Source organism: Bremia lactucae, linkage group LG11, assembly GCF_004359215.1.
Source record: "Bremia lactucae strain SF5 linkage group LG11, whole genome shotgun sequence".
NCBI lineage: Eukaryota > Oomycota > Peronosporomycetes > Peronosporales > Peronosporaceae > Bremia > Bremia lactucae.
In genome coordinates, this window is record NC_090620.1 from 3552430 (window position 1) to 3564909 (window position 12480).

Sequence of the window (12480 nt, forward strand, 5' to 3'; positions counted from 1 at the left end):
TACGTGCAGAGCAAGACTTCTCTTAAGACAAGTAGACTTAAAAGGGTAAAATGAAAACTGTATTAAATATAGTCAAGTGTCTCTTAATCTATCTTTGTAAATGCTAACTTAACTATAACCTAATACTAAAGATGTAAATGAATTCTTATCTCTATCTTACTCGTAACTCTCTTTAATTACTCTTACAGCTGATTAGTCTGCGGAATAAATAGATATAATGGCCTATACCTATTAATGGATAATAATTCAGAATATTACTATATAAAATAATATCCTTCAAATATTATCTACCTTTTAGATAATATATTAATTAACAATCTTTAAGTGTTAATTTCATGTAACGATACACCCCGTTACACTTGGTGCAGAGGAAGATTTTTTATATTCCAAAGCGTGGCTTAGCAACTCTAGATCAATACTAAGGAATGCTTAGTACACGGAAGGGTATAAACATTAAGTTCTACGTACTAGCATCGATTAGCGGGTTGACATAAAAACTTGTATTTAAGCACTGTCACATTACTGCCATAATATTGCCATGTATGGGAGTATTAACAAAACAACCATGTATATCAATATTGACAAAAGTAAGAATAAAAATTAGAAATTCTTTATTTTTAATGAATTTGTTTATAAAGAATTGAGCACAAGTAACAGCTCTATTTGAAAGCAAAGACAGCTTTTAATTCACGTAGAATTGTACATTATTTATTCAACGCTTGTACATTTTATCTATGTTTTATTACCAAGAAGGTAGTGACGCTGTCTACATGTGTATGATAAGAAGCAGGTATCGGACAGAACACGTCAGGCTATCCTCGCATGGTCAAAATATTCATTATCAATATCAACTACTCTTTCTCTCCGCAGCTTTACATCGTTGAGAGAAACTTCTTTTGGTTTTTCTTTCGCTTTTCCTTGCGGCGCTGGTTCCGCGCCTTCTTCTGCGCTTCCGTGAGTGTCACGTCCGAAACACGACCCAATTGATCGACACCCACGGGCGACTCAAAGCCGTCGCTCCCCGTGGACGAAGACGACCCGGGGGCATTTGACATTGATTTTCTACGATGGTTCCGTTTCTTCTTCTTGGACTTGCCGGCAAGCGTCACGACCGAAGCCTTGGTCTCCGTCATCTCGACCGTAAACGAGTGCGAGTCGTCCAACTGGCTCGTAATTGTCACTGTTTTGCCCACTATAGTCTTGTGAGAAGACGGCTGACTCGTCACATTCGTCTCCACGACAATGGGTCCACTCGTTCTAGACGTAATAGGCGACATCTCGGGTTCGGATTGAATGTCTTGTTCCCTCGTTTCAATGACAGTAGCAACAATTTTTGCGTTCTTGACCTCTTCCTTCTTCGCGTCATCTTTCTCCTCTTCGTTACGCGTAGCCTCTATCATTGTCTCGAGACCTTCATTCTCAGCCCTTTCCGTCTCAGTCGTGTTTACTTGTACCTCCTTCGTCTCGATTGTCATGACCTTACTATCCTTCACTTCTTCCACAAAAGTCTGCACCACTTCGGTATCTTTCTCACTCGACTCGATCGCCTGCACGACTCCCTCCTTCACCACGACTTCGAGCTCCTCGGTATCATTCTCCGTAGACGCTGTCGCGATCACTTCGTCCTCCTTCACCTCGACAGTTTGCTCAATAGACTCGACTTCGTCCTCCCTCACCTCGACTCCGTCCTCCCTCACCTCGACTTCGTCCTCCCTCACCTCGACTTCGTTCTCCTTCACCTCGACTTCCTTCTCTTTCGACTGTGTCGCCTGTATTTCACTCTCCTTCACCTCAACGTATGTCACAGTCTTGACTTCGTTTTCCTTCACTTCATTTACGCTTACAGCAGGCTCTTTTGCCTTGACGTTGTCCTCTTTCAACGCGTCTTTCGTCTCATTCCACTCTTTCGCCATCACTGCATCCTCTTTCTCCACCACCTTTTCCACCGTTGCTTCCGTCTCGGCATCCTTCCCTTCTTCCCTTGTCTGCTTGGTCTGAGTCACTTCAAAATCTGCCAGATCTTGTTGATCCGTCGTTGCTGCTCCTTTCGTCTCTTCCTTCGTTGCCTCACAATTCTCTTTGTTTAATTCGGTGGCAGTTTCTTTGATGCCAGACAGCACAGCAATGCCGTCCGTGGCATTGACCAATGCTTTGGTGCCTTCTTCAGCTTTGAGCGAAAGCGGAGCTGTTTTCGCAGTCCCCATGTCTTTGAGCACAGGCGTCTCGACGGGCTTTTCCTTCGTCGTCTGAAACTTGTTGGCTCTTGAAAAGTTCCGTTCCACCAAAAGAAAGTCGCACAGAAGCCTCGTCACGCTTGGTGGCTGCTTCTTGAGCCGATAGAATTTAGTCACTGCTTGGAGAAATGCATCTAAGCGCACCTGACGCTCGTCCGGCTTTGGTTTGGAAAAGATGCCACCTCGGGGTGGAAAATCAAACTTGAAAGTGCGTTCAGCGGAACGCAGGGCGTCGTAGAAGGACAGGAATTTGCTGTAGCGAATGGCCAGTGACCAGCTCGCGCCTTCGAGGGTCACGACCGTCGTGTAGACATAAAATGTCCGAAAGTCATGACCTGTGACGCGCGCTGAGAGCGTCGCCAGCGAGGGTCTCGCTGCTGTCATTTTCGTCACCATTACTACTTTCTATCGGACTACGTACGCTCGACACCGTAAATTGTCGAATGGCGCCATAGGCGCGCGATGAGTGGTTTAGAGATCATGCGCAAGGCACGTCTTCCCAGTACGATAGCGCAAAAAGGGGGCGCCAAGTTAGAATTTTCGAGCCGGTTGTCCGGTCAAAGTCTGAGCATAAATAAATGCAACGCTTATACTATTAGACTTACTAGCCATTTAGCTACATGCCGAAGGGTCTTTATCAAGCTGTGCACGCTTTTGTACGATAGTTTGCAGCTTTCATGCTGCCTTCAAAGGGAATGCATGAACTAATGGTCTGGTTTGCATCAATCAAAAGATACGGTCTGGACCGAAGTCTTGCCTATCCATCATATCTCGAATAAATAGCCGCAATTCATCAAAAAGCAGCAATTCTGGAACCGATAGTTTACCCACTCACGATTCTATACTCAAGAAGTATTATATAGCAGCCGATTTTTTTTCCAACAATGCCGGCTCTCGATTTGGGTGCAGTATAGGCTTCGTCCGATCTGAGCACGATGTGAAAGGCCGAAATTTGAAGTTCATACGATGCGAACTGCGACCGTTTCTTAAGAATGTGGATTAGCAAGTAAATTTGGTTGGAAAGGACAATCCACCAAACAGTTATAAATGTGTGACCTCCCTACTTTACTGTGTATTCAACATGCGCCATCTTCGAGCAGCCTAATATGTGTACTGTCAGCACGGAAGTTTACTGTCGCTTAAATCTTAACGCTGTCGTCCCCACGACACGCCAAGCTCGTGATTACAAGAAGCTTCGAGGCACATTCCATCGACATATCAAATAAGTTACTCCACGATTTTGAGACAGCTCGTTGAGACACTACTCGTACAGTGTGATTTGGAGCCACTACCTCGGATGCCACTGTCAACTTTACAAAATCCGGACTCGAGCGGATTCCTAGGCCTAAGACCTTGGACGTAGGCAACTTGGTTGAAGCAGCGCGAATGACGACCGTAGATATGAAGAGGCTTTTAAAGTACGGTAATTGAACCTCAATGCCCATTTTAGAGCTTAATTATTAACGTTAATTCACGCAGAACTAATTCTTACACATATAGCTGGCGGACGATGCTGATTAAAAAGCAATGCAGTCACACGAGCGCTGCGACATTGAAAATCGCAATGTATTTTCGTCGCAGTTGAAAGGTTGAAAGAAGATGGGGTACCGGTACTGCTCCGTTCGACGATAATGTTCCTGTTCGGCACGCAACAGCTCTGCCGCGGCAACTGCCTTAGCCTCACAGTCTAGCTTCGCCTGTGCTTCAGCGGCAGCTGCCTTGGCTTTCAAATCACGCTTCGCCTTTTCTTCAGCGGCAAATGCCTTCGCCTCCAAGTCCATCTTTGCCATTGCTTCGCCCGCTGCTGTCTCGAACTTTAAGTCACGCTTCGCCCGTGCTTCGTTAGCTTTTGCCTTTTCTCGCACCTTTGCCTCATTGTCAACTTCCTCTTCCGGACAAAGTACGTTTTCTGTCATTTCAGCAGCATATTGACCAAAAGCGCCGATACGGCGAAACCAGCTCACGACGGGATTGGTAGTAATCTCACATATCGACTCGTCTACCACATCTGCTGCCAAATCCTCGGATTCACATGCGTCAGTCTCCTCCGCAGCTGTGCTCGATGACATGTTTGTGTCACTATCCAACAGCTGGATCTCAGCAACTGCTACAAGTCGTTCTGTCGACAAATCGTAGACTGGCTCCTCTTCAATTTGGCTCGTCTGTGCTAGCGACAAGTCCTTCGTAACATCGTGCACTTCAGCAACTCCTTTTCCGCTCCGTCGCGTCTCAACGACCTTGGCTTGTTCGAAATCTTGCTTCATCGCCGTGACTACTACAGCCTCGATCACTTCGTTAAGAATGGACAGAATTGCCTTCATTTTCATATCTTCGAATTGCTCGTGTTCGGAAAGAAGATCCTTCTCCTCCGACTGTTGAGAGGGTGTCACCTGGGTAACGATTTTTGGCTTTTCCTCGAACTCTGTATCCATGGCTTCTGTCTTAGTTGCGGTCGATCGCAACTCGTGGTCAACTTTGTCAGGACTGAATTGTTCCAGATTAAGTGATTCAATCACACCTTTGTCCTCGTCAAAGCTTTCGTCAAGGTGATGGGTAGGCATGGGCGTGTCAAGTAGCAGCTCCTCGGCTACAGAGCTACCCTCGCTAGCTGTGCGGTCCTCGTCGTCTTCTTTAAAACCCAAGTGTTGCGGAATTTGCAGTAGCTCATTTAGTAGCGCCTCCATGCGTTTCGGATGTCCTCGCATGTCAAAGTAAGCGAGTGTGGTCATTAGAAATTCGTTCAATTGCTCCTGGCGCTCCTCGGGTGGCGGCGAGAAGAAGAGGCCTCCCTTGGGCGGAAAAGTGACCGTAAAGTGCTTTTCGAGAGCCATGAGGCTCGTGTAGAATTCGAAGAAGGTGCTGTAGCGGATACCCAGCGACCACGTGCGGCCATCGACCTCGACTTCGGTCGTGTACGCATGATATGCTGAGTAGTCGAATCCAGTGACGCGTGCGTCGATCTCTCTCATGTCAATGATAGAATGAGCTCTTGCTGTGCGTGTGTCGTCGTGTAGTGATTGTCAAGTAGGCTCAATGAGGATGATAAAAAAGTGAGAGCAAATGATCGTGCGTATGTGCCGTGCCGTATGGGTAGCGATAGACCACTTGCTGAACGGAAGCCGCATAGAATCGTAAAGGCATCGAAAAAAGTGCACGCAATGTTCATTCCACGGTAATTTGTAGGCTTTCAGCCACCCTCCACTTTATCTCATCTGTCGGTTAGATGGGGCGGATCCCATCCTTTGAGAAAGATAAAGTATAGTGCTAAAAAAACGCCAGCCGTCTAACAATATCAATCTGATAATACCAGTGCCAATGCTTAAAACGGCTTGGGATGCAGAGAGTATTGATTGCTTCTACACTACCTGCAAATTTGAGGGCATCGTTAAAAAAGGAATTTAGAAAAGAAAATTTACATTAGCTTGACTATTCTTAAAAAATTGCGGATACGAATGCTTTGTATTTTTTCCTCGGAGGTTTGTTCGTCAAATCTCTTTAGAATCGATGATCAGTCTGGATTCTGCAAATGGTTTGAGGCTGCATTCTAACGACTCAAACGAGGCCGAGCAATAGTGTAATAGACTCGGACTCTTTTCATCACCTTCATTACGCGTCTCCAAGTGGGACCTGCTTAAAAGTAACAAGTTATGCGTCTTTGTCGCAAACACTAAATTCGAGGTACGGCTTGAAACCAGCGGCATTTGGTGGGAAGTTGTCAATTTGTACTTGATGCAGCCACAAATTGCGGCTGCCGTTCCAGTCACAGTCTCTTTCCTTTCAGCAGACAACAAAGCAATCAGTTATCACTTCTGCCAAAATAACAAACCCACATCATTCAAAAAAGAATTTATTTCCCTCGCCTAAATGATCCTATCACTACACCAGATCCCTGCCGCTGAAAAGATTTCAATCGAAAGAAAGACTAAGAGCAATAATCACGGCTTTTGGCGTCATTCGCAAATCTGTTTTTGTCTTGTTTCAACCCTCCCAGCTGGTGCAATAATGAAGCCGCATCTGTCCACCTTGAAGTTATCCTTCATTGTATCAGACGAGAATCAATAGATCGTTAAAAGAACTCGCCAGGCGATCAATCTAGTAAAGTTGCTCGAGGGCAACTCGTAGCCAAAACTTAAGATGGAAGCGATCAATCACAAATTTTACGCAAATTTCGCTATTCATTGAATTTTAGTATGACATTTGATCTTGTACTCTGGGATCCACCCGACCAACTTATCTGCGTGCAAAGACCAAAGGAAGGATCAACGCGACACATAATATCACAATGTTTGTCTTGTTCATGCAGCGACGTTGCAAGAACTCGACCCATGGCTCTGGAAGATACGAATTGAGACAGAAGCAAGACGTTGCGAGCTTTATCGGTTCCACTTGATCGTTTGATGGACTGGTTTCACTGGCAGTTCGCTCTTTCGCATCCTGCGACTCAATAGATTTAACCGCAGTAGGCCCAGCATCTTGTTCCTCCATACTACTTGCTTCTGGATCCTCGTCAACTTCACTCGTGTCAATAACTGCCTCTGCTACGTGCTCCTCAATCAGCTCGTCGGCAGCAGCAACTGCTGTCTCGATTGTAGTCTCGACCAAGGGCTCGTTAATTGAAGGAACCGCTAGGATTGGCTCAATGTCCTCTTCTGGAGCTGCAGCTTTAACAGCAATATCCGTCTCAAACGTCTCTTGCTGCATCTCTACAGTAGCAATGACGCTCTCCATCGTCATTTCCACAATGTCAATGGCAGCAATGTCATTCTCAGCCATCTTCTCCACCTCTTTCATGATGTTTGCTTCTAAAATCGTCTCCACAATAGCCTCTACTTCCTCTTCAGCAGAAGCGTCGTCCTGTTCCTCCGCCAAGCGAGTCTTCACGGTCTCGTCAACATTCTCCGTTTCTACAATTGTCTCTGCTTCTACAATCCTTTCCACAGTTGTCTCTGCTTCGTCTTGAGCAACCTCATGGTCCAATTCCTCAGCCATGCAGACCTCCTTGGTCTCCGAAACGTTCTCGGCTACGATAGTCCTCTCCGCAATAGTCTCTGCTTCGTCTTGGGACATAGCATCGTCCTGTTTTTCCGCAATAAGAATCTGCTTGGCCTCCTCAATATCCTCCACTTCCGTAAGCCTCTCCGCAACAGTCTCTGCTTCGTCTTGGGACACAGCCTCGTCCCGTTTCTCAGCAATAAGAATCTCCTTAGTCGCACCACTCGCCACTTGAGTCGACAACACCGTTTCCTCGTTCTTGATACCAGAACTTATTTGTTTTTCCTCAACTTTGTGCAACTTTTCGAGCTCGGCAATCGGAGGCTTGTCCTCTTCAATTAAATCAGCTTCATTAAGAGAACTGGCACTGTCTGAACTCGATGGAGGATCAGGTATGATTTCATCTGGCCCACTTTCAGTACTCGTCGATGCGTCATCATCTTCTCGGTCGAGAAATCGAAGGTGACGCGGCACTTTCAAAAGGTCACACAGCAGCTCTTCAAGCTCGCTGGGATACCCTTTAAAAGCGTAGTACGCGAGTACTTGTTGCAAAAAGACTTCGAGCTGTTCTTGTCGCTCTTCGGGCTTGGGTTTAAAGAAAAGTGTGCCTTTGGGCGGGAAATCGGCTGCAAAGTCCGACTCAATCGCCTCAAGCTGGACGTAAAAGTCGTGAAACTTGCTGTAGCGCAGTCCAAGGCGCCAGCGGTGGCCGTCTACATTCACTTCCGTCGTGTACGCGTGGAAGGACGAGTGGTAGAAACCAGTAACGTGGGCCGAAATCGTCTTCATGATTGCTTTTGTCTTTTGGCACCAAATCTGCGCGCTCTAGCACGCAAAAGATAAAATGACTTCAGCAGGCGCTCCCATTTATTTTACTTTTCTGTGATGTCCAGAACTGAGATTATTGCAGACGACGCCTTTTTTCGGCAAATCAGCTCCGTATTGGCCTGTTTAAACTTGAGACATTAAAAAGTAAAGTTTGCTTCGTTACTATTTGGTGCGAGCACGACACTGCCAATGGCGACCGCACCGATCCAAAGATATTGAGGTAGCTCGAGGGAGGGGAATGGCGGTGTTGGAATGTGTTTAAGGTGTTTTTTTCTCACAAGGTAGTGTCCATCTCCGTGGACTCGATCGATCTTAGAAGGCATATGTAAATCAGTAGTGGGTATCTGAGGCTTGACGAATGTACCCAGGTTTCCGATGCGAAAACGTTCCCTGAACTTTTGAAGGAAACACGAACGTACGGAATTGAATTACAGACGGGACAGGAAAAGTAGCCTCTGAACAAATTATAGTATTGTAGCAATAATACAATCTTTGGCTTACGACGACAAAGTGCCAATTTACGCATGTAGTTTTATTAAAACTTGATTCTTTATCATCCGTAAAGACAGAAATCAAAAGGATAGGAAGCCGGTTTCAGATCTCATCAAAGGAAGTGGGACATTCGAATGTTTATTTTATGCCTAATTCTGGCAGTTTGTCTCCATAATTTTTTTTGGAGCTACGCATTTATAAGAGGGATGCTTGCCATGAATGAAGTCCGACTTTGACGGACAATAGACGCTGATTGCCAATGTATCATGGGTCATACAGCTTTGTGCAAAGAGGAAGCGAAATATATCTGACAATGTCACACACTGAAAACGACTTTGTATCATGAGAGCAACTTTACCCCCCGTTAAGCACACTTTGTAACGGTGCACTACTGACTTGTACTGCTTCAGTACAAGTCCACTTCGCACTGCCTCAGTGCGAGTGGTGCCTCACGTCACTGCACGTACACTAGTTTTTGCAGAGGAAGACACTCTTTCAAACACTTGCTTTGAAGAGAGTTTAAAGTGAACTGTATTTAATATAATTAAGTTCTTCTGTTTCTATCTTTTAAACTAACTTAATTATAAACTAATACAAAACATGTTTCTTAAAAGTGTAACGGGGTGTATCGTTACATGAAATTAACACTTAAAGGTTGGTAATTAATATATCATCGTAAAGTTAAATAATATTTGCAGGATATTACTTTATATAGTGATAATCAAAATTCTTATCCATAAATAGGTATAGACCATTATACCTATTTATTCCGCAGACTAATCAGCTGTAGGAGTAATCTAGGAGAGAGTTACAGATAAGATAGAGATAAGAATTCATTTACACGTTTAGTATTAGATTATAACTAAGTTAGCATTTACAAAGATAAAACACGAGACACTTAATTATATATAATACAGTTTTCATTTTAGCCTCCTAAGCTAGTTACCTTAAGAGAAGTCTTCCTCTGCACGTACTAGTGTACGTGAAATAACGTAAGGCACCACTCGCACTGAGGCAGTGCGAAGTGGACATGTACTGAAACAGTACAAGTCGTAGTGCCCCGTTACAAAAAGAATTATCTGTCTTTCTGTTTGCGCGCGTCCAGCGCTGACTGGACCGCGGAGAAAGTAGATATAATGGTCTATATCTACCAATGGATAAGCTGTAAAAATAGTACCATGTAAAGTAATATTCTCCAAATATTCTCTACCTTAAAGATAATATAATAATTAACAACCTTTAATTATTAGTTTCATGTAACGATACACCCGTTACATCACCCTTCCTTAAACGCCAATCACTCTGACTGTCATTGGGAAGAGTGGTCACTATAAGACCACTTTGTTAAAACGATCGAGTAAACGTGCTGGTAGCATTCGCTACAGCGTGTTCGGTTCCGACGATGAGGATGATTCCTCATCGCCAGTACCGTCTCCCGTGCCGTCACCGCCACATATTTCAGTGCGTGGTGATGACGATGGTGTAAGCCATCGTAATATATGTTCTTGTGGTAGCCCTGCATCAGTGTGTACCCCACTCACGGGATCGCAGACACTAAAATGTCTCGTCTTGCCCTGAGAAGAAGCCGTGGCTTTTGCTGCCCGAGCAGCTAATTAATAGCTTGTCTGGAGAGACTACTCCTCACAATAAATACACTTAGTTATTGCGACATAGCTACATGGCCTTGATCCTAGCGTGAAGAACTTTCGCGCTAAGGAAGGTTTTTATCTCGATGCTTTTTTTCAAGCATCGATGGTATAGTGGCAATGATAAGCGAGATAAAGGCTCGCTTATGCAAGCTTAGAGCGCATTCATTCGCAATGTCAAAGACATTGGACGCGAAGCCTGCTTTCAAAGATTTAACGCAATTCGCGTTAAGTTTGAGAAACGAACTCCAACCGGTGCAAGGTATAAATTGCATCGGCTGTCACGTGAGGCAGGACTTCCATGCCTCAGGTGGGGTGATCCCTGTCCGTGTTGTGTTGACAACACGAATATAGTAAAAGGGGAATCTATCATTTTCTTCGCCCTGGGGTATGGCTCGCATCTCGATCGAGATGCGTGAAGCGATTGACGTTTTGCAATTCATTTACAGGCGCCAGGGGCACGTGTTTTTCCATGGACTTTCTGATCCATCGGATGGATTCCCTTATACTGACGGACGAGACCCTCAACGTCAACAACCAGCTGGGAACGAGGCTCCCAGCTGTCATGCGAAGGAAGATAACCACGCCAGCGAACAAGATAACTCGTTCGCTGCCTTTCACATCACAGTGGCTTATGATGCGTTCCACAAGGAAACGTTGACCACCGTGGGAATCCACCAATAGTTGCAATGGAGGATGAAAAATTGGATCCGAACCGTGTGTCGGATCTAGAGTTGGAGATCGACAAACTCGATCGCAACCTCCATGTATTGGAGGAGAACCTTGAACGCGAGCGCGGTAAACGTAACTCGTTGGAGCAGACGGTGCAAGCTCGCTATATCTTATGATTTTCTAATCGTTCGATCCTTTTTATCTTTGATGTCAATTGCTTCGACACCGACATCGCCCGCGTCGTTGGTAACTTCAGCGCGTGATGAGCATGAGCCAGAAATGGCTTTGCTTGTGCGAGCCCACCCCCCCCTTAAACAAGAGGATCCCTCTTTTTGGGTGGGTATGCGAGGATGGCGTAAGCCATTCACGAAGAACGGTGTTGCGTTGTAGACGCATGCACCGAATTATTGATGGCGAATTCGACCATCGGTAAAAAATCGTTCCAATTCGGATACGATTAGATGTAACCTCGAAGTATCTCTTCGGGGACGCGATTTACGCGTTCTGTTTGACCATCCGTTTCTGGGTGTTCGGATGTTGACACAGTCAGCCGTGTACGGATTGCTAACACTCCGCCATGAACTGTGGATCGATATTTCAGACCAATTCACGGTGCAAACGTGGAGTTTAAATACCGTGTCGATAAAGACACGGGCACAGCTCGGAGCCGTAATCGACTCTGGTACTGCAACAAGATGTACCATCCTGCTGAATCTGTCTACAAAAACAAGAATTCCACTGTTTTTGTGATCGTCTTCAGGTAATCCGAAGACGAAGTCCATAGATACGGACTGCCAACACGATGCCGGAAGTGGTAAAGGTTAAAGAGGTGCACGGCATGAAGAGCTAAGCTTCACCCGTTGACATACCTCGCAAGCACGAATGTACTTGCACACGAACTGATACTGGCAGGCCCAGTAAAAGTCGCGACTTACTGCGAGGTAAGTTTTCTCTCATCCACGATGCCCCTTATTGGTGCATCGTGACACTCATACATTATGCGCAAGCGCATAACATTTTGAGTTGGGACGACGACACGTTAAGTGTCGCCGGCGACGGCTGCGTAATACAATAAGCTGTTGTGGGTTGTGTATCGATCGGATAACGTTCGATATAAAGCTGGTAAATCTTCAAAAGATTATAGGATGGATTCATTAAATGATCCACCAAACATAAAAGATCCTTATCTTCTGTGTAGGCTTTCTTTATGTCATCAACTAAGGTTGATGATGGAACACTCGTAGTGAGTGTTGCAACAGAGGATTATTTTCACTGTTGGAGTGCACTGCTGACCCGAAATCGGGTCGGCGTGATAACGCAACAGGGACGACATTAAGTCGTCCTGGTTTCTATTCGACGGAGAAATTATGCTGCGCGAAAAAGGATAGCCACCTCGCCATTCTTTGCGAGAGGTGTGGGCTATTTACGGCCGTGCGTAATGACGCACGGTCTTTATATACGATGAACGGTCTATCTCCGAGGAGATATACCCAAAACTTAGCCAGTGCATATTACATGGCAAGGAGTTCCTTGTCATGCACTGGGTAATTGCGTTCAGCTAGTCCCAGCTGACGCGGTTGGTAACAGACGACGCGCTCCGCGCCGTCTGTATCGTA

General features: G+C 45.4%; 4 protein-coding genes across 4 annotated transcripts; all 4 read right to left on the bottom strand.

The window, feature by feature from the left end:
* Positions 1–872: 872 nt before the first annotated feature.
* On the bottom strand, positions 873–2630 carry CCR75_007210 (uncharacterized protein; the record flags this gene model as incomplete). The annotated part of the gene is made up of 1 exon (XM_067965273.1): positions 873–2630. The coding sequence occupies one exon, from the start codon at positions 2628–2630 to the stop codon at positions 873–875; it is 1758 nt and encodes a 585-aa protein (XP_067817284.1).
* A 743-nt stretch (positions 2631–3373) lies between these two features.
* CCR75_007209 (uncharacterized protein) lies at positions 3374–3679 on the bottom strand (the record flags this gene model as incomplete). The annotated part of the gene is made up of 1 exon (XM_067965272.1): positions 3374–3679. The coding sequence occupies one exon, from the start codon at positions 3677–3679 to the stop codon at positions 3374–3376; it is 306 nt and encodes a 101-aa protein (XP_067817319.1).
* A 72-nt stretch (positions 3680–3751) lies between these two features.
* On the bottom strand, positions 3752–5203 carry CCR75_007208 (uncharacterized protein; the record flags this gene model as incomplete). The annotated part of the gene is made up of 1 exon (XM_067965271.1): positions 3752–5203. The coding sequence occupies one exon, from the start codon at positions 5201–5203 to the stop codon at positions 3752–3754; it is 1452 nt and encodes a 483-aa protein (XP_067817318.1).
* A 1261-nt stretch (positions 5204–6464) lies between these two features.
* CCR75_007207 (uncharacterized protein) lies at positions 6465–8015 on the bottom strand (the record flags this gene model as incomplete). The annotated part of the gene is made up of 1 exon (XM_067965270.1): positions 6465–8015. The coding sequence occupies one exon, from the start codon at positions 8013–8015 to the stop codon at positions 6465–6467; it is 1551 nt and encodes a 516-aa protein (XP_067817309.1).
* Between the last annotated feature and the right edge of the window lie 4465 nt (positions 8016–12480).